General features: G+C 41.1%; 1 protein-coding gene across 2 annotated transcripts in view; it reads right to left on the bottom strand.

The window, feature by feature from the left end:
* SMC1B (structural maintenance of chromosomes 1B) overlaps positions 1-22,495 on the bottom strand; it is a 90,241-nt gene that overhangs the window by 4,017 nt on the left and 63,729 nt on the right. For both annotated transcript variants that reach the window (XM_017964134.4, XM_035273367.3), the window contains exons 13-23: positions 21,677-21,814; positions 20,993-21,109; positions 19,540-19,646; positions 14,300-14,441; positions 13,229-13,374; positions 11,317-11,470; positions 10,200-10,298; positions 7,289-7,445; positions 6,362-6,516; positions 4,648-4,799; positions 2,011-2,080 (exon numbers count right to left, since the gene is read on the bottom strand). In XM_017964134.4, coding sequence (XP_017819623.2) covers positions 2,011-2,080; positions 4,648-4,799; positions 6,362-6,516; positions 7,289-7,445; positions 10,200-10,298; positions 11,317-11,470; positions 13,229-13,374; positions 14,300-14,441; positions 19,540-19,646; positions 20,993-21,109; positions 21,677-21,814 — 1,437 coding nt within the window. The remainder of the gene's footprint in view (positions 1-2,010; positions 2,081-4,647; positions 4,800-6,361; positions 6,517-7,288; positions 7,446-10,199; positions 10,299-11,316; positions 11,471-13,228; positions 13,375-14,299; positions 14,442-19,539; positions 19,647-20,992; positions 21,110-21,676; positions 21,815-22,495) is intronic.

Raw genomic sequence — 22,495 nt, 5'->3', positions numbered from 1 at the left:
GATAACCTCAGGTTGCCGCAACTGGGGCATTTCACATGAGACTCGGTAGGAAAGGAGGAGGTGGTCAGCTTTAGAGATGCAGAACCTGCTGGGCAGTACCCCGAGACTGGAAACATCTCTCAGGCATGGGCTCCTTAACATCACTACTCACAAGGCTAGGTTGTAAACCAGAAGGCCAAATTTTTTTTTCTTTTTAGATTTCTTCATAATAGAGACCAGGTCTCACTATGTTGCCCAGGCTGGTCTCAAACTCATGAGCTCAAGTGTTCCTCCTGCCTCAGCCTCCCAAAGTGTTGGGATTACAGGCATGAACCACTGTGCCTGGCCCAGAATGCCAATTTATAAATAAATAGTGAGAAATGTATCTGTCAGCATGACCAGAGCAGCCACCCTGTAAGCCGCCATTAATGCAAAGCCTGGTCTTTTCTTCTTCAAGATGGGTAGGTCTGGAATCAGAACCAGGACAGTCCAATGAACCTATCCAAGAATAAATGGCCCCAGCAGCAGTACCATGCAATTGGAACTCTGCAGGCTGGTGCTGCCCTTCCACTGCGCAGCATCGGGCACTGCCAGGATTTGCCTCCATACTTTGTTCATGTTCCATGGCTGACCCCACTCTCATGTCCAAAATTCAGTCTAGTCACTGTCAAGATGTGTGGGCTGAGAGCCCAGCTCTTTTAGGTGGGCTCTGAATACCCACCAATCCTTTAGTGCTGACTAAAATTTTAACTCCTACGCATGAAATTGTTCGTTAGTTCTTTCATTCTCTCAAAGACTGAAAACAGGATCGTGCTCAAGTTCAGTAAATTATTGGACACATTTTGATAAAACTGGAGTGGTAGGGCTGGCATGGTGGTTGACGCCTGTAACCCCACTTTGGGAGGCTGAAGCGGGTGGATCCCTTGAGCCCAGGAGTTCAAGAGCAGCCTTAGCAACATGGTGAAATCCCATCTCTACCAAAAATACAAAAATTAGCCAGTCTCATAGCCTGGTCTCAAAATAAATAAACTTTTTTAAAAAGCTGGGAAGGTAGGCTTTTAAACTTTAATTCCTTTGGAATTTATTTAGAGATGGTACTCTTGAACCTTATTAAACAGCTAAATTGATCCATGAGAATAAATAAACCTCTCTGCCACAGGGCCTGTTATGAGGGTTCTCTAATTCCCAACATCTAGATTTGGTGAGAAGCCTGTTATGCCAGCAGTAACACTGCTGGTAAAGTCCAGTGATCCTCATTTGACCCCCATGTTGATTTTCCATTATCTCCTAAAGGTCCCCTAAGCCTTGAATGAAAACGACCTTCAATCATCTTGTTTTATGTTTTAGATATTTAGCTTAGATTTTAAAAGGATTTTTCTTTCTGGATTGCAGTGGCACAGTGTCAACTCACTGCAATCTATGTCTCTTGGGTTTAGATGATCCACCTCAGCCTCTAAAGTAGCTAAAACCACAGATGTGCACCACCACGCCCAGATAATTTTTTTTTTTTTAACTTTTTGTAGGGACAAGGTCTCCCTATATTGTCCAGGCTGGTCTCCCTGGACTCAAGCAATCCACCCACCTCAGCCTCCCATAGTGCTGGGATTACAGGCACGAGCCACCAAGTCCAGCCTACAAGGACTTTTTTGTGTGAAAATCCCGGTTGCTTAGGCTGGAGTACAGTGGTGTGAACTCAGCTTACTGTAACTTCCGCCTCCAGAGTTCAAGCAGTTCTGCCTCAACCTCCCAAGTAGCTGGGATTACAGCCCCCGCCCCCATCCTCCTACGCCCGCCCCACCACTCCTGGCTAGTTTTTGTATTTTTAGTAGAGACAGGGTTTCACCATGTTGACCAAGCTGGTTTCAAACTCCTGACCTTACGATCTGCCTGCCTCAGCCTCCCAGAGTGCTGGGATTACAGGCGTGAGCCACCGCACCCAGCCAAAAATTTTTAATGCGCAATTTCTATTGCTTGCCTCACATGATCCTTGATTAGTAGACAATCTATTGAAAATTAAAAGCAAAAACTTACTTTGCCTATGTTAGTGTTGTCCAGGGCTGCATCCACTTCATCTAAAACAAAGAATGGGGCAGGGCGAAAACTAGAAGAAAATTACAATCAAGTTACAGTTTTCTATTTGTTTTACAAAAGACTTGGAGAAAAAGATGAACAGTATTCAGAATAAAGCACATTCTTTTAGATATTTCTAAGTAAACTGGTGACCTCTATGTTACTAAATCCAGTGTTCAGTTATCAATCCACATGTATGTGACCTATGCAAGGAGTATTTGGGGTTGGTCACTCCCTCCTCCTGAAATACTGCTCTGTGACTTGTAGGGGACATAGTCTACTCTCCCTCAGCCCCTGTTCTGAGAACTCTAGTGCCCTCAGGCTCTGTGCTTATCTCATCAACTCCCTTGGTGATTGCATCTGGCCTCAGGGTTTTAAATATCACATGAATACTGATGTCTCCCACACTTCTGCCAATAATTTCTAACCTGTGTCCTGAACTTTCACCTCAAATGTCCAACTACTTTCCCTACAATTCTGTGTGGGTGTCCAATACATATCTCAAACTCATCTCAAACCAACTCCTCCACTGCCCTCCAAACCTGGTCCTCTTGTGGTCTTCCCCATTTCAGTGAACGCCAGCTTTTCTTTCTTTTTTCTTTTTGAGATGGAGTTTCGCTCTTGTTACCCAGGCTGGAGTGCAATGGCGTGATCTCGGCTCACCGCAACCTCCGCCTCCTGGGTTCAGGCAATTCTCCTGCCTCAGCCTCCCGAGTAGCTGGGATTACAGGCACGCGCCACCATGCCCAGCTAATGTTTTGTATTTTTAGTAGAGACGGGGTTTCACCATGTTGACCAGGATGGTCTCGATCTCTTGACCTTGTGATCCACCTGCCTCGGCCTCCCAAAGTGCTGGGATTATAGGCTTGAGCCACCACGCGCGGCCCAGCAGCTCATTACTCTGGTTGATTAGGTCAAAACCCACAGAGCCATCCCCTTCACACCTCTTCCTTCATATCCCATACCCTGTCAGCAAATTCCATCTGCACAACCATATCCTCTCATCCTGGCCCAACCCATCACCATCTTTCACTTTGTTACCAGTGATAGCCCTGTGCTTACCACTGCTGCATACAGTCTACTCTCCATCCATGCCAGGCGTGCCCTCGGGGACTTTGCACTTGCCGTTGCTGACGTCTTAGAACATTCTTCCCTTGGCTGTCCACATGACTGGCTCCATTTACTCCTTCAAATCTTTGCTCAAATGTTACCTTCTCAAATAGACCTTCACTGATGACCCTTTAACATTGCTAACCCTTCCCTGCCACTCACCATCTCCACTCCCTGCTTTATTTTTTTCTCTATAGAACTTGTCATTTTCAAGAAAAAAAAACTTGTCATTTTCTAATCTCTATATTGGATAGTTTACTAATTTACTTTGTTTATTGTCTGCCTCCCCCAACTAAAATGAAGTATCTTTGAGGCAGGTATATTGTTTTCTTCACAGCTGTCTTCCCAGTGCCTGCAACAGCACCTGATACACAGTAACTAGTAAATATCTGCTGACTAAATGGATGGGGGTGCCACCTAGTCTGATTCTGCTCAGATGACTTGTTGAGAGCAGGCCTCCTGCTTTTATGATTCCCTCTTTTCCTTTCCTATGGTGGCCTATTCCTTTTCCTTCTAGAGACCAGTAAAAAGTTGTCAAACTCCTATATGTTTTTGTTCCTAGTCATGGAAATAGAGAAGCAGCAGCATCTATACTTTATTGTATTATGTATATATTTTTTGAGACAGGGTTTTGTTCTTTCAGCCAGGCTGGAGTGCAGTGGCATCATCACGGTTCACTGCAGCCTCCAACTCCTGGGCTCCAGTGATCCTCCCACCTCAGCCTCCAGGTAGCTGGGACTATAGCCATGCATCACCTTTCTGTTTTCGGTAGACATGGGGGTCTCACTATGTTGCCCAGGCTCAGCATCTATACTTTAGATCTTCATCTAATGTTCTGAATCTTGAAAGAGGTTAATTGCCTTAATTCTAGAGAACTTTTTGCTTCTTGATTTGTTTTACAAAAAAAACAGTTCCACCGCCATCAGTGGAAATGAGAAGGTTAAATGCTTTTATAGAAGAAATACTTCAACATTCTTTACTAAGTAGCAGACCCCTGAATATGGACTAAGAAAATAATATACAAGTTGGGTTTTTGGGTTTTTTTTGTCAATCCTGACGTCACCTCTGGCCATTCCAAATATTTTTTCTTTTCTAAAATGGAATAGTAGTAGCTATTAATAAATACAGAAATTGAATAGAAATCTGTCAATAACTAGCCGGGCATAGTAACATGTGCCTGTCGTCCTGGCTACTCAGTTGGCTGAGGCAGAAGGATCACTTACTTGACCCAGGAGTTCAAGCCTAGCCTAGGCAACATGGCAAGACTTTGTCTCAAAAAACAACAACAACAACAAAACCAAACCACTAAAAATCTGAATTCTCTCTTAGATTTCTGTGTAAAGTCTAAATTCTTGTAGGCCTAAAACATAATCTGAATTTTCTGGCTGAAGAAGATTGTTTTGCATCCCATTTGCTAAATATCATCTGTAGAAAGGTCCCCTTGGCTTCTGCCCTGATATGAAAACTGAATAGCTTTTGTGACCTTACCTGTGCACAGCAAACAAGAGAGCCAGGGCTGCCACACACTTTTCTCCCCCTGACAAATTGTCCATTGGCATAAACCGTTTGCCTGGGGCCACACAGTTATAGCTAATTCCTTCCAAATAAGGTTCTTCAGGGTTCTCTGGACTAAGAAATGCCTGAAACACATGTTATTTGTTTAGCAATATCAGAAAACCAATACATTTCATCTTGGCATTTAACTACAAAATATTGTATTGGTTAGCTTTTCTTCAGTTTTGGTGGAAAACTATCAATGCCTATAAAAAAAACGTATTGAGTTGTACATGTAATCACAGACAAGAGAGTTGTCCGCGTAGGCGATAGAGGGAAAACACACTAACCTACCCAGGGATCAGCCCTTTCCACCAGACTGCCAGTCACACCTCAGCGGCACATACCACAGTCTTACAAAACAGTCTTCGTGCAATTCACTCACTGGCATGTTCATCAAACCTTTACTGAATACCTATTAAGGGCCAGGTACTGTAAATACAGAGAGAAATCTTATTCTCAAAGTGTTAGGCATGGTGACTCACGCCTGTAATCCCAGCACTTTGGGAGCCTAAGGCAGGTGGATCACTTGAGGCCAGGAGGAGTATGAGATCAGTTTGGCCAATATGTTGGAAGCCTGTCTCTACAAAAAATAAAAAATTAGCCAGGTTTGTTGGTGCGCGCCTGTAATCCCAGCTACTTGGGAAGCTGAGACCCTTGAACCTGGGAGGTGGAGACTGCAGGGAGCCGAGATCACACCACTGCATTCCAGCCTGGGCAACAGAGGGAGATTCTGTCTCAAAGAAAAAAAAAAGAATTAATGGGTTTTAGTCTTACTTTACTGAAAATAAGTTACTTTCATTTGAAATTCTGAATATCTGATGCAGGATCACCTTAGTCATAAAAGAATATGAGAAAACAAAAGCAGAGGAGATATGTAAGGCCCAACCTACATCTTTATTTCAAATTAGATTCCACAAGTATTTGCTATGGATGTTGATAACGGAATAGGAGTGGTTATCATTAAAAGGGTCATATCTGAATTTGAACGCTGCCTTTAGTTCTTTTCCTCTCTTTTGTTACTCTGGTCACCTCCACAGATCAACCATCTCCCCAGGATCCTCTTATTTATTTTTTTTTTTTGAGACGCAGTTTCACTCTTGTTACCCAGGCTGGAGTGCAATGGCGCGATCTCGGCTCACCGCAACCTCCGCCTCCTGGGTTCAGGCAGTTCTCCTGCCTCAGCCTCCCGAGTAGCTGGGATTACAGGCTGCGCCACCATGCCCAGCTAATTTTTTGTATTTTTAGTAGAGATGGGGTTTCACCATGTTGACCAGCATGGTCTCGATCTCTTGACCTCGTGATCCACCCGCCTCGGCCTCCCAACCAGGATCCTCTATTATTCCACATTTACCAGAGAGACCAACAGTTCTATGAAATCAAATTAGTACCAAACCACAGAATTTTCATATAGTCCATTTCATTTTTTGGATAAAGAAACAGGCCCAGAGAGATTTTGACTTGTCCACACTGGATAGTGTGAAGTGAATGGGATCCACAGTGCAGGTCCTAACCACTCCTCATGAACTGACTTTGCCCACAAGTGAGTTGCTCAAATAATGTGGCAGTGTAGTTATTTCCCACCAGCAAAAACCCACCACCAGTAACACAGAATTCCCATTAGTATTTGAGGATGAATGATACATACTTGGGCACTGTGGTTTCTGCAGAGCTTCTTATAGATTTGATCAATTGTTACTGAGACATGCTCAAAACACTGGTTGAAAATATCGTATCTCCTTTTTTTTACTTGTTCGAACTCTTGCCTACAGATTCTGGCTTCCTTTCTGCTGGCCTCAAAAGCTAAGAGAGAATCAATATTCTTTATTGTAGAGACCACTGAGGAGGTTCTTTCACTTAAACTGCAAAGCATAAAATATTTTTAAAACTGGATTTGAGTTTGGATCTCTTGAGTAGATGTACTTCCAAAATATGTAAACTATTAATTCCAAGAGAATAGCTCTTAGAATTGATGAGCCTCTTTTCTAGTACAGATAATTGCTAAATAATGTTGACAAGTTCTGATACAGTATTTTTTGTTTTGAGACGGAGTCTTGCTCTGTTGCTCACGCTGGAGTGCAGTGGTGCAGTCTTGGCTCACTGCAACCTCTGCCTCCCAGGTTCAAGCAATTCTTCTGCCTAAGCCTCCCAAGTAGGTGGGACTATAGGCATGTGCCATCACACCCAGCTAATTTTTGTATTTTTAGTAGATACAGGGGTTCACCATGTTGACCAGGCTGGTCTTAAACTCCTGACCTCAGGTGATCCACCCACCTCAGCTTCCCAAAGTGCTGTGATTACAGGCATGAGCCACCATGCCCAGTCTGATACAGTATTTATTAAGCCAATTTTGCTGGTATGAAAAAACATGTTTTAAAATCACCAATAAACCTGGTTTTAAATTAAAACACTTTTCAAAAAGGAAACAGTGATTCAGTATTAAAAGCACACATTAAGACTACAGAGGAAAAAAACTCTGTAATAAAAAGGGACAACAGAGGAGATTGTTGGCAAATGGTATAGAAATCAAAACATCCATGAATATAATCTTGTTAGTGACTACACTCAATTTTACCATCTGTGGACTCTTGAAACTTGTCTCTGACAGTCTTTAAGTTCTCCAGTGCTCGTAGGTTTGGGGCTGCTGTTTTCAGTAGGATTTCTTCCTGGGATGCTAAGTGCTGCAATAAGAGCTTAAGGTGGGCCTCGACTTCTTCATCAGTTTGTAGAGCCTATTACGAACAAAGAACAACACTGACTGGCATGACATGCCTTTTACATCCAGCAAGCTAAGGTGCGTGTGTGGGGCCCTTCACCATCTGGCCCCCCAGTTCCTTCTGGATCTATTCCTTCTCTCCCCAAAGCCCTCTCTCAGCCTGGAGGTACAGTCCTGCAGCAGTATGTGTAGGTAGCTTCCCAAGTCAGCTGTGCTCTTTTCTTGGAACAAATTTCAGCTTATTTTTTAATCTGGCTAAAAAGCAACAATATCTATTTCACCTTCATTTTTTTTTAATATTCATAATCTATGATGTATTACAATGAGGATTCCATGATGGAAGCTGTTCAGTCTTTGCCTTTAAAGACAACAGGGAAGTCAGACATAAATCAGATGAAAACTTTTTTGTAAGAGACGGGTCTCGCTTTGCTGCTCAGGATGTCTTGAGCTCCTGACCTCAAGCAATCCTCCTGCTTCAGCCTCCCAAGTAGCTGGGATTTAAACTGGCTTTTACAGCAGGGTGAAAAGACTTCTAACAGGTATAGGTATGTCATAGGTATGACAGTGCAGAGTGAAGGGATCCAATCCAGCTAGACAGGTTAACACTTAACCTGACACGAGTGATGAACGGAAGAGGAAAAGTAGCCATGCCCTTCCAGGGAATCTTTTTTTATTTTGAGTTGGAGTTTCACTCTTGTTGCCCAGGCTGGAGTGCAATGGCATGAACTCAGCTCACCGCAACCTCCGCCTCCCAGGTTCAAGTGATTCTCCTGCCTCAGCCTCCCAGGTAAAGACTCACACCACCATGCCTGGCTAAGTTTTTGTATTTTTTTAGTAGAAACAGGGTTTAGCCAGGCTGGTCTCAAACTCCTGACCTCAGGTGATCTATTGCCTCAGCCTCCCAAAGTGCTGGGGTTACAGGCATGAGCCATTGTGCTCGGTCCAGGAAATCTTTTTTTTTTTTTTTTTTGTCACAAATATAATCAGAGCCCCAAAAGTCTAACAAAAATATATTTAACAGCATATGAACTGAAAAGATGTGGTGGATATTACTACTGAGCATCTGTTCTCCATTTTTTCTTTTAATGCAGCACATGCTTTTGACCATGCCCAGCCCAACACAAGAGTTTTTTATATGTAGCTCTTTGCTTAGGAACAAAAGGGAAGGCAGCTTTTTGCATGACTCAGCTTTCAGCCTAATTTCTTCCTCTTGGTATAGTGAACTGGGGTCCAGGTTTTCATTTTCCTTTCACAAGCACCACTACAATCTTTCTTCTCTGAAGGTTTTAGCTGTGTGGCTGGAAAGCCAAGAACAGTTGCACTCATTTTGCCTTCAAGAGAGAAGCAGCTTCAGAATGAAACCAACACACAAAGAAATGTATGGCTCTAGGGATCACTGGGAAACAGACCCAGAGCTGCTCAATTTTAGGAATTAAATTCAGTTAAATTAAAGCTGAATTCCAGATCTGTGCTCTGCAGCTGTGAAGGATGTGCCATACCATCACCTACAATCCTGAGAGAGGCCCTGTGTCTACTGAGCGTACTGCAGTGGGACACCAGCAGAGCAAATTTGGGATGCTGGAATAAGTAGTTGGTTTCTTTTGTTTATTGAAGGACTTCTCAAAGACTTTAATATTCATTGTGAATCTCCGAGAAGGGAAAATACTTTCTCAAAAAGTAACTACAGGGGCTGGGTGCGGTGGCTCACACCTGTAATCCCAGCACTTTGGGAGGCCGAGGCGGGTGGATCACAAGGTCCAGAGATTGAGACCACCCTGGTCAACAAGGTGAAACCCCATCTCTAATTTTTGTAAAAATACAAAAATTAGCTGGGCATGGTGTTGTGTGCCTGTAATCCCAGCTACTCCGGAGGCTAAGGCAGGAGAATTGCTTGAACCCAGGAGGCGGAGGTTGCCATGAGCCGAGATCGCGCCATTGCACTCCAACATGGGTAACAAGAGCAAAACTCCGTCTCAAAAAAAAAAAGATGAACCAACTAGATGATTGGAGGGCTGGAAACTTCAGCCCCTCTTTTCTAAGGAGGTGGGGTAGAAAGGCTGAAAATTGAGTCTGATCACCAATTGGCCATGACTTATCAACAATATATGTAATGAAGCTCCCATAAAAATCCCTAAACAATGGTTTCGAAGAGCTTCCAGGTTGGTGACCACACAGAGATGCTGGAGGGTGACATGCCTGCAGAAGGCAGGAGAGAGGGCATGGACCCTTTCTCATACCTAGTTCCATGCATCTCTTCCATTTAGCTGTTCCATGAGTTGTATCCTTTAAAAATGAACTAGTAAATGTAAGTAAAGTATTTCCCTGAGTTCTGTGAGCCATTCTAGAAAATTATCGAATCTGAGGAAAGGGTTGTGGGAACTCCTGATTTATAGCCAGTTGGCCCCAGTCTGGGAGGCCTGGACTTGTGATCGGCATCTGAAGAGTGGCTAGTCTTGTGGCACTGAGCCATTACCTTGTGCGAGCTGATGCTAATTCCAGGTGGACAGTGTCAGAACTAAACTGAACTGCAGAATACCCACTTAGTATTCAAAAAATTAGAGAATTGCGTGGTGTGGGAAAGACCCACAATTTGGTGTCAGAAGTTTCATGATTACAGTGTTTTTCCTTTGTATATTTCTTCCAAAACCATTAGGAAATCTATTTAAAAAAAAAAAAACTCACCCTTAATTCTATCATCTAAAACTAATTCTGTAATGTTTAAATATTCCATATTACTGTGAGTGATAAAGAACAGAAAGCTTTTCATTACCTTCAAATTCTCGCTTAGAGAACTATAGTCTACTTCAAAGGCTTCTTCTTTTTCATAGATAGCAATTATTGCCTGGGTACTTTCTGCTTCAGTTCCCATCTGAAAAATATGTGAACACAAACACTTGTTGATTAAGTTCACTGTCCTATATGGAGTGGTTCATGGCACTCCAAAAACAATTACAATAGTAACATCAAAGATCACTTATCACAGATCACCCTAACAGATAAATAATTAAAAAGTTTGAAAGATTTTGAGAATTATCAAAATGTGACACAGAGAAACAGAAAAGTGAGCACATGCTGTGGGAAAACTGGTACAAACACACTTTTCTTGACATGCGGTTACCACAAATCTTCAATTTGCATTTAAAAAAAAAAACCTTGCAATATCTGTGAAGCACAAAACAAGGCATGCATGTATATGGGAGGATGTGCATAGGTTAAATACCAAATCTACGTCATTTTAGATAAGAGACCTCAGCATCCTCAGATTTTGGTATCCATGGGGGATCCTGGAACTATCCCTGTGGTTATCAATAAATGATTGTACTCCCGCCAGTCTAAATCCTGTATAATCCAAATGTGGTTAAAAAAAAGAAAGAAAAGAAAAAGCACCAACAGGGAAATGTTAGTGAGCCTTCGTTTTATCTTGTGATTTCTATGATGTCCCATTCTTGCCTCTCCCTGTTCCCTCACCACCCAGAGACACTCAGTAGGGCACGTTTCTTCAATTCAACTGTTGGAGAAGGTGCAGAGCAAGAAACCCACCCCTCCACTGCCCGCCCCAACAGGATGTAAAATGTTATGAGAGTGCAGGGGACCGCCCATGTGGTGGATGATCTGCATACTGCCTGTGGTTCATTGTGTAAAAACATTCTTAACTCCAACAACTTTAATTCTCTGATTTCTCTTGGGTATCTAATATATAGGTAAGAAACAGGGGTTCATCCTGTGGCCCTAGTCCTCTGAGGTAACAGTCATTTTGCCTTTTTTCTCTCCTAGGAGATATCTCCACCACCCCTAAAAGGGCTACAGAACAAGAGAAAGGATAAGCAAAGGGCAATGCATTAAGTTCCATACAACAGCATGTATTTTACAGTCATTTGCTAGAATACCTCCACGTCAATGATGTCATCCAGTGACCCCAACAAAAGAACTATCTCAATGTCTTGCACTTTGCAATCAAGCAACAAGTTATGCTTCTCTAATCGTTTCTGTTCCAGAGAAGTTTGAATAATTATAACTTCTTTCTGCAACTTCTCCACTGCCCTGTAATTACACAGATATGAAAAAGTAATTTTACTCATTATGTAATGTTGCACCAAGGAAGAAAAATGTATGCTATAAACTTATATGAAAAAAAGATTACTTATTCCTATGAGTGCTGTAAGTTCTCGAATCCTCTCATTGATGCTTGTTATTTAATTGTTAACACTCCTGAGAAAGGCCATGAATATACTTAGTTAATCTGAGGGAGCATTTTCCACTAATAAGGGTTACTGATTTAATCAAGGTTACCAAAGACAGTGTTTTCCTAGTTACTTTATTTTTAAATCTGTATAATTTTTCAAGCTGCAATTCTCAAATATAAGCTCTACATTTTAGAACCTCAAATCAAGATAAATAGTCTCTTAGCAAAAGAAATCCCTTGCCGGGTACGTCATACACACCTTACTACCACCACCACTAACATAGTAATGCCTTCTATCTGAAAATGAGGGCTTGGGTCTTACTAATTGAAATCATGTGGGTTTTGTTAAAAGACCTAGAAAGAGGACAAACAAAAATAATAAAGAAGAAAAAAAGAACTATGTATTTTTCAAGAATATTAAGAGAAAAAGAAAGTATCCTGTTTGGGCTGATTGTGGTGGCTCACGCCTGTAATCCAGCACTTTGGGAGGCCGAGGCAAGAGGATCACTTGAGCCCAGAAGTTTTGAGACCAACATAACAAGACATCTCTTTAAAAAAAACAGAGGAATGTGTTCTATTTACACAAAATACAAGAGTTTTTAAAAAGCAAGAGTCAACGCACTTTAATTCCACTCCAAAATCTTAGACAGCTTTCTGGCTGTATCTTAAAACACTGAAGGTCTTTGGACAGCGAGAAAAATTGTAGAATGCCAAAAGGCTGAGCGAAAACAGAGAACTAATATTGTCTAATCAGTCATGGTTGTGTAAATCATGATGCATGGCAGGAAAGCAGGTGTCATTCTGGTACAAGCCAGTAAAAGTGTCGTCACCATCATCATGGCAAACACACATGCTGATCTTGTGCCAGGTACTAGTGTACGTGCGTATGAATATTATTAACACATGTAATACAGCAATTCTGTGAGGTAGATACATATGATACCTTAATTTCCTGATGAGGTATCTAATATATGGGTAAGAAACATGGGTTCATCCTGTGGATGGTTTCCTGATGAGGAAATTAAGGTATCATATGTAAACAGCAGAGCTGGGATATAAAACCAGAAATTGTGGCTCCAAATTCTATCTCCTTACCCTCTACGCTTTCTTGCACAGAGTAGAGGGAATCTCTGTACAACAGGAAGACACCAATGTCAAGGCAGACTTAGGATAAGGGACTCTATGCAGGTTCATGTTTTCATCTAACAAGAAGAACTATTTTCTCTAGGCCAGGAGCAGTGGTTCATGCCTGTAATCCCAGCACTTTGGGAGGTGAGCAGATAACTTAAGGTCAGGAGTTTGAGACCAGCCTGGCCAACATGGTGAAACCCTGTCTCTACTAAAAGAGAAACACACACACACACAAAATAGCTGGGCACGGTACTATGGGCTTATAATGCCAGCTACTCAGGAGGCTGAGGCATTATTTGTTCTAAACTAGCCACCTCTCCTGGTTTAGAATGTTTGGAAAAAAAATGAGAATGAAGGGTGTGATGTGAGACCAAGAGCAACAAAGGGCACATAGACAAATGCAACTCATTTAGTACATTTCAGATAGATGGTGTCCATGTTTAACACTCTGACTAGGCCTTTCAAACTGATGAAGTCTCGATTACCTATCAACAGCCAGAAACCTCTTCCGTTCCTCTTCAATTTGAGTTTGAACTTTCTCAGCATTGGAGTTCTGAGTGACACATATGTCCTTAAGTTGCTGCTGCTTTGCCATGAGTTCATCCACTATTTGCAGACAGTTTTCTTCAGCCTGAACAGAGAGGATTTGCATTGTAGATTTACCATTTTTTATATTAATAAGGTAATTCTATGATCTTATCAATAACACCAAACCATTAATCCCAAGATGAACGGTATGTGCTACTTGACCCTCTGTCATGGACTGTGACTCACTCTCATTCTATACTTTTTAGAAATTGATGATCATTACCTGCCTTTGTCCTTCATTTTGTTTTTGTTTTTAGATTTTTTTTTTGTCCTTCATTTTGGATTCATTCCTCAGCTCACTGCCATCTGACTTCTGTTCCCAATCTCCAATGACAGTGTTTTTACTATTATTATCTCTAATTGGCAATTAAACAGACATTTTCCAGTCTTTTAGGTTTTTGACAGCCTTGATCATTTCCTCCTTCCTGAAACTTGGGCTTCTGTGATGCCACCTCTTCTGGCTCTCCTCATAAGCGAAGTGACCACCTTCCGGATCCCATAGCTGCTCCACTGCTCTTCACTGCCTAACTCCCTGCTAGAAAGTCTCAACCATTCTCATGTGGTTTCAGTTTACTACCATTAACCAGCAACTCCCAAATTTGTATCTCCAGCCTAGACTTCTCCATTATCTACTCTTTAATAGCCTGCTGGAAATTACCATCTAGACATTACACAGGCAACTCAACCTCCACAGGTCCAGAATTTTCTCTCCGTAACCTGCTGCTCCCATTCACCAATCGCCCAAGTTAGAACTAAGGAGTCATCTGTGGCACCCCCTTGCCCTTCCTCTCATGTTGATATCCAGTAATTCATATAGCTCTTTTGATTTTACTTTAAGTATTTCTTAATTCTGCCCCCAACCCCTTTGATCACTACTAACAGGACCCTGCAGGAGCTCACAAAAGGTTTACTACATGAAGGAAGTCATAATTTCAATAGAGGCACTTCAGCCACCCATTATTAATTACCTTCTTTAGGTGATCAATGTCTTCTCTACCTTTCTGGATAGTTTCTTTTAATGCGTTGATCTTATTCAGTTTCTTCTTAAGCTGATTGCGACTATACTCAAGTTGAATATTAAGCCGAGTTTTTTGTTTTTCAAATTCTAATCTAGTATAATAAAGTCAAGCATAAAAAGTATAAGCAGAAAACTTTTATTCCAACTTTTTCTTATGGGAAATTTCAAACAAAAAGTAAAAGAAACACTATAGGGAACCCTCAAGTAGCTATCACCCAACTTAATAATTATCAATTCATGGTCATTCTTGTTTCATCTACTTTTTTTTTTTTTAGATGGGGTTTCACCATGATGGCCAGGCTGGTCTTAAACTCCGATCCTCCTGCCTTGGCCTCCTAAGTGCTAGGATTACAGGCGTGAGTCACCGCGCCCAGCCCTTGTTTCATCTTTAACTCCACCAGTAGCCTCTCTAACCACTGGCTTATTTGAAGCAAGTTCTAGACATGATGTAATTTCCTTTGTAAATACTATTGTATGTATCCCTAGAAGTGAAATGACTTTTAACTCATAACCTTATGGCTAAAATATAATTCCTTAATATCAAATTGCTGTCATTGCCAAATTTCCTTTTAAAAATTCTTTTAGGCTGGGCATGGTGGCTCATGCCTGTAATCCCAGCACTTTGGGAGGCCAAGGTGGGCAGATCACTTGAGGTCAGGAGTTTGAGACCAGACTAACTAATATGGTAAAACCCCACTTGTACTAAAAATACAAAAATTAGCTGGACTTGGTGGCATGCGCCTGCAGTCCCAGGTACTCGGGAAGTTGAGGCAGGAGAACCACTTGAACCCGGGAGACAGAGGTTACAGTGAGTCGAGATCTCGCCACTGCACTCCAACCTGGGTGACAGAGCAAAACTGCATCTCAAAAGAAAATGTTTTAAAAAAATAAAAATTGGTTGTTTGAATCAGGATCTACACCTTGCATATGGGTGATATGTTTCTTAAATCTTTAATACTCTACAGGTTTCCTCTTCTCTTTTTCTTTAAATTATAATTTTATGTGTTTATTCTTATTAGTCAATTTTTTCAAATAACTGTTTTCCGTCCAGTTTTGTTACCTTGCTGGTGAGAAGTTGTGACACTTTGCAGGAGAAGAATCATTCTGGTTTTGGGAATTTTCTGCCTTTTTGTGCTGGTTTCTCCCCATCTTTGTGGCTTTATCCACCTTTGGTCTTTGATGTTGGTGGCCTTTGGATGGGGTCTCTAAGTGGACGTCCTTTTTGGTGATGTTGATGCCATTCCTATTTGTCAGTTTTCCTTCAAACAGGCCCCTCTGCTGCAGGTCTCCTGGAGTTTGCTGGAGGTCCACTCCAGACCCTGTTTGCTTATCACCAGTGGAGGCTGCAGAACAGCAAACATTGCTGCCTGTTCCTTCCTCTGGAAGCTTTGTCCCAGAGGTGCACCTGCCAGATGCCAGCTGGAGCACTCCTGTATGATATGTCTGTCAGCAACTACTGGGAGGTGTCTCCCAATGAGGAGACATAGGGGCTAGGGACCCACTTGAGGCACTCTGACCCTGAACAGAGCTGGAATGCTGTGGTGGGAGATCCGCTTTCTTCAGAGCTGTCAGGCAGGGATGTCTAAATCTGCTGAAGTTGCATCCACAGTTGCCCCTTCCCCCAGGTACTCTGTCCCAGAGAGATGGGAGTTTTATCTATAAGCCCCTGACCAGAGCTGCTGCCTTTTTTTCTCAGAGATGCCTTGCCCCGAGAGGAGGATGCTAGAGAGGCAGTCTTAGCCATAGCGGCCTTGCTGAGCTGTGATGGGTTCTGCCCAGTTTGATCTTCCAAGCAGCTTTGTTTACACTGTGAGGGTAAAACTGCCTCCCTAAGCCTCATCAATGGCAGATGCCCCTCCCACCACCAAGCTTGAGCATCCCCAAGGCAACCTCAGACTTCTGTGCTGGCAGCAAGAATTTCAAGCCGGTGGATCTTAGCTTGCTGGGCTCTGTGGGGGTGGGATCTGCCAAATCAGATGACTTGGCTCCCTGGCTTCAGCCCCCTTTCCAGGGGAGTAAACTGTTCTCACTGGCATTCCAGGCACCACTGGGGTATGAAAAAACAACTCCTGCAGCTAGCTCGGTGTCTGCCCAAACAGCCATCTAGTTTTGTGCTTGAAACCCAGAGCCCTGGGGTGTAGGCACTGGAGGGAATCTCCTGGTTTGTGGGTTGCAAAGACTTGGAAAAGCACAGTATCTGGGCCGGAATGCACCGTCCCTCACGGCACAGTCCCTCAAGACTTAGACCCTCAGGGCTTCCCTTGGCTAGGAGAGGGAGGTTCCCAACCCCTTGCACTTCTTGGGTGAGGCAACACCTCATCCTGCTTCAGCTTGCCCTCTTCAGCTGAAGAGGTTGGCTGTACCCACTGTTCAACCAGTCCCAGTGAGATGAACCGGGTACCTCAGTTAGAAATGCAGAATTACCCACCTTCTTCAGTGATCTTGCTGCAAGCTGCAGACCAGAGCTGTTCCTGTTCAGCCATCTTGCCAGCAATCCACAAATACTTCTTAGATTTGCTCTTCTGAGATAATTTTCTATATCTTGTAGGCATTCTTCATTCATTTTTTTATCTCTTTTCCTATAGCTGTCTTGAAGCCCATTGATTGTTTCCTCTGCTTCATCCATTCTGCTGTTGACAGCCTCTAATGAATTTTCCAGTTCAGCAAATATATTTCTCAGTTCCAGCATTTCAATTTCTTCGTTAAGCTTCTCTGATAAATTTCTGAGTTGCTTTTCTGTTATTTTGGAGATCACCGAGTTTCCTTAAAACTTCTATTTTGAGTTCTTGATCAGAGAGCTTGCCTATCAGTCTCAGTTAATGGCTCCTTGCTTTGTCTGTTTTGGGAGGTCATGGTTCCCTGTTTGCTATTGTTTTTTGTGGATGTATGTCTTAACATTAAAGGATTATCTGTCCAACTTGTTTTTTTATTGGTTATGATTGCTTAGAAATTTATTTGCAATATACCTCTTAGGTACCTTTTTATTTTCCCCCTCTGATAGGGTCACTGCCTACTTGCTTATCTTGCATGGGGGAAGTCCCAAAGGGGATATCCTGACAGTTTGGGAAGGCTGGCTACAGGCTGGAGCCCAGGGACTTATGGAACGTACCTCCTACTGGTTGGCACTGCTGAACAGCCACTCTGATATGGTGTCTCCTTTGACTAAGTAACACGGCAGTGTTTCCTGGACTGGGGATGGTAGTTCTGATTCCCTGCTTTGTCTCTGTCTCTCTACAGGAATTTTTTCCCCTTCAGGTACTCGTGATGCTTCCTATGGGCTGAGGCAGGGAGGTCCCCTGGCAGGGACCCCATGGTAAGGAAGCTGGTTGTCCACCTTGATCTCACTGTTTCCAGGGTAGTAACCAAGACTCAGGGGAAATTTTTCTGCACACATAGTGCCTGATATATTGGGAGAAGAGCACCACAGATATAAAAGCCCAACTCTCTTACTATCTGCAAGATTTTTCACTTCTCTGTGGCTTCAGGAACTGTCTCATTCTTGTTTTTGAATTCTGGGATATTGCTGATGACAATCTCAGCACTGTGTATTTGTTTTGGTTTTCTCTAGGGGGCAGTAAAGCCAGATTGCTTCTGTTCTACCATTTGGGTGATATCACTGCGAAATTTGTATACTTTACTTTTCTTGTCTAACTTTATTGACTAGTATCTCTAGAAGAATATTAGATACTAATGATACGAAGTATCTCTAATTTCTGACACTAGGAAGTGAAATCATGAAACCACAATGCTAATTTCTCAGATTATTTTTTCACATCATAGATAAGTATTCACATCCTAAGAATATTCAATCAAGAATGAATGTTAAATTTTGTCAAGTGTTTCTTCATCATCCTTAATCATGATTTTTCTTCTCTGATCCTTAATATGCTTAATTACAATAGATTTCCTAATACAGAACTATCCTTATAGTTCTGATATAAAGCCCACTAGATAATGATACTTTATTTTGTTGTTGTACTGCTGATTTGCATTTAACCTTGTTTTACTTGGTTATTTGTAGGTGAGATTGATTTATAGTTTCTTATTGTATATGTAATGTATTTGAATTTTGGAATCAATTTTTTTTTTTTTGAAGATGAAGTCTTGCTGTTTCCCAGGCTGCAGTGCAATGGCGCAATCTCAGCTTACTGCAAACTCTGCCTCCCAGGTTCAAGTGAGATTCTCCTGTCTCAGCCTACTAAGTAGCTGAGATGACAGGTATCCACCACCACACCTGGCTAATTTTTGTGTTTTTAGTAGAGATGAGGTTTCACCATGTTGGCCAGACTTATCTTGAACTGCTGATCTCAGGTGATCCGCCCACCTTGCCTTCCCAAAGTGCTGGGATTACACACGTCAGCCACCATGCCCAGCCTGAAAGTTTTTTTTTTTTTTTGAGACGGAGTTTCGCTGTTGTTACCCAGGCTGGAGTGCAAGGGCACGATCTCGGCTCACTGCAACCTCCGCCTCCTGGGTTCAAGCAATTCTCCTGCCTCAGCCTCCCGAGTAGCTAAGACTACAGGCGTGCGCCACCATGCCCAGCAAATTTTTGTATTTTTAGTAGAGACGGGGTTTCACCTTGTTGACCAGATGGTCTCAATCTCTTGACCGCGTGATCCACCCGCCTCGGCCTCCCAAAGTGCTGGGATGATAGGTGTAAGCCACTGTACCCAGCCTTGAAATAGTCTTAATATTGAACATCTGTTTAAAAATTAAACACTGAGGTTACATGTACCTTTAAAGTTTGCTGGGATAATCCACCTGTGAAGCTATATGTATCTGGTGCATTTGGCAATGGGGTAAGTAGGAAGCCTTTTTACTTTCTCTTCCTATTGCAACTGGCCATCTTAGAATTTTCTATCTTGTTTGAGACAATTTTTGGTAATATATTATTTCTTGAAAATGACCAATTTCATCTACCTATATCAATATTTACAGACAAGCAAATTATTGTCTTATTATTTTAATAACTAGTATGTGTGTAATTATGCCCCTATTCTCTTATTCTGTGTATTTGTACTTTCTCTAAAAAATTATGGAACAAAAAAATTAGATCTCTTTGTAAGAATATACATTTTTACCAGCTATTTCTTGATGAAATAAAACTCAGGCATAATTCCTCTAAATTATGAAATATAGCTATTTTTATACATATGTAAGCATCTTACCAACATATTTTTATAAAAATACCTTTTTTGATCAATTTCTTGTTGCTGTTTAACATGTTTATTCTCAAATTCACGAATATTTTCCACGCCAATTTCTTCACAGAAGTGTTGGAAAATATCATCTTCTACCTTTTAAATTATTTTAAAACAACTGATGTAATAAGCAATTTAAAGAAATATATCATCTTAAATAAAAGTTTTTCCCTCCAAGATTTTCCTGAATGAGGCCAAAAACTAATCCCACCAAGCATTACTGTATTCTGAAAAGCCAGTACTTTCTCCTCCTTTAATTCCATAATTCCATCTACTTTCAAATATCTTATTAAAAAAAACTAAGAAAGCTCATAACTGGGCTTATTAAGTGTTTTGGATTTATGAGTATTTAGTATAAAAGTGGAAGAATTCCATTTACTTTAGACCCACCAAAATATTCTACACAAATAAAGAAAAGATTCTTTATGTATGAGTAATACAATAGCACCTTTGCCAGTATAATAACGAGTGGAATTTGGCATAGAATTAAGAATGAAAAAGATTTGGGAAAACTAGAATGGGGAAATTCAACAAAGTAAAATTTAACCTCAATGTTTTAAAGCTCTGATTTTTTTTATGTATAATTATAGGATGAGAGAAGTCTATTTTAACAATAGGACATTTTAAGCATGTTAAAATTTTAGTTAAATATACATTAAATATGAATGTGATACGATTAGTGCAGTAGTAAGTTATAATTAGATGACTGGATAATCCAAATCATGGAAAGTTAGTTCTGTACATAAAGCCCCACAGCATGCTGTACTGGTCAGACAATATCTTGACATCATGCTCTGTTCTGAGGCATTGACAAACATCCAGAGGATGGTTACCAGAGCTGGTCTTAAATACATGGTAATGTGAAATAAGTAAAGAAATTACGAATATTTAACCTGGAAGAGACATAACTAATTAGGAAGTAACATAAGTGTGATTCTAAATCATGTGATAAAGGTCTAAAAGCCTAAAAGCAATGTGTAAAATTAAATCAGAAAGTTTCCGTCCCTTCTTAAGCAGAAGTTAGATGACCAAATTTTTATTGTCCTAGAGCCAAGTACTGTGCCTGCTACAGAATAGATTTTTTTTTTTAAATACTGCTGAATGAATAAATAACCTTAAAAGATAAGCTGAATCACAGTTCTTTCTCTCACAGTATTAGGGAAGTGGAAGAAAAGAAAGAGACTATAATTTTTTTACAATGGGCAAGGAGGGGTTGGAGTGCAGAGGAGAATAGGCACAGGTCATTGCCTCTTTGAGTAATAGAGGTTATCAAAAAAACAAAAAAATTAATTTGGCAAACTAATAAAACTTAGCTTATAACATTGTTGTTTCTGATAGGGCACTGTTTCCTGTCAACTTTTGCTTTAGCATAAGAAGCCCTAAATCTAGAATCTGGTCTGTAACTATATATACCATTTATGTATAAGTATAACATTCTTGACCTTATCTATTTTTTCTTGAAATTCTTTAATTCGTCGTTGTCGTTCTTTGATGCCTTCATGCAACATAATACACTGAGATTCAGTATTTAGTAGTTCACTTTGCAGCTGAGATTGTTCCTAATAACAGAAGAGAAAAATTTTTTTAGCACGGCTATTTTAGCTTTATATAGTGAAGCCAAAAATGTGATAGGTGTCTTTTAGAATAAAAGACGAATCTATAAGATGAATTCAGTTGGATAAAAGATTAAATACCTCGGAAAATAATTAAGGGACTATAATATAATCTTAATCATGGGATAAAGTATCTAAAATTGGCCAGGTGCAGTGGTTCACGCCTATAATCCCAGCACTTTGGATCACCTGAGCTCAGGAGTTTGAGACCAGCCTAGCCAACATGGTGAAACCCTGTCTCTACTAAAAATACAAAAATTAGCTGGGCGTGGTGGCACATGCCTGTAATCCCAGCTACTCAGGAGGCTGAGGCAGGAGAATCACTTGAATCTGGGAGACGGAGGTTACAGCGAGCAGAGATAGAGCCACTGCACTCCAGCCTGGGTGACAGAGTGAAACTGTCTTAAAAAAAATAAGAGTATCTAAAAATTACATGGAGCTATATAAATCTAATTCCTGAAATTCTATGTTCTGGGTCAAATGCCCATCATATTTTATGTAAGTCTAAATTACCCGGTAAAAAGCAACAAGGTGCTTCTTTTTAATTGTCTCTAGTTCACTTTGTGAATATTTGAGTCGTGTTTGAGTTCCCTGTATCAAGGTCTGTATTTGTTTCAAATCCGTTTCTTTGCGGAGTGTCTTCATTAAATCCTAAAAAGAAATAAAAATATGAGAATATTTTATGACAGAAAAGCACTTTCACTTTTCAGGTGCTTACATATGTAATAATTCACTGATTTTTAGGTACCACCACAACCACACTTTACCTCTTTCTTCCGGTAAGAGACTAGTCAATTAAGTACTTTAGCGGTCTGGAGTAACCAAAATGCCATGCAGCTTCCTCAAAAACAAACAAAAAAACTAACGGTACTTAACAGGAAAGAATTACAAATGGAAAATGAAGAGGGGTGTGTGTACATCTAACACACATTAACGACATAAATAGGGTCATATAATTGCCTTGTTTTTAGTGCATCTTTATATTGTGGCTTGCCTCCCTCATTCCCTTCTTCCTTCACTCATCTTATTACTCAACCAGATTAACTCCCTAGTACATGTTCTTCTGTATTCTAAGTCCTTCTGATATATATGTATATATATTCACCTATATATGTTGGGGTTTTTTTTGTTTTTTTTTTTGAGATGGAGTTTTTGCTCTTGTTGCCCAGGCTGGAGTGCAATGGCGTGATCTCAGCTCACCACAACCTCCGCCTCCCAGGTTCAAGCCATTCTCCTGCCTTAGCCTCCCAAATTGCTGGGGTTAAAGGCCTGTGCCACCACACCCGGCTAATTTTGTATTTTTAGTAGAGACAGGGTTTCTCCGTGTTGGTC

This window comes from Callithrix jacchus, chromosome 1, assembly GCF_049354715.1.
Source record: "Callithrix jacchus isolate 240 chromosome 1, calJac240_pri, whole genome shotgun sequence".
NCBI lineage: Eukaryota > Metazoa > Chordata > Mammalia > Primates > Cebidae > Callithrix > Callithrix jacchus.
Note: the sequence above shows the minus strand (reverse complement) of the source record. Positions and strands in the feature narration are given on the sequence as shown.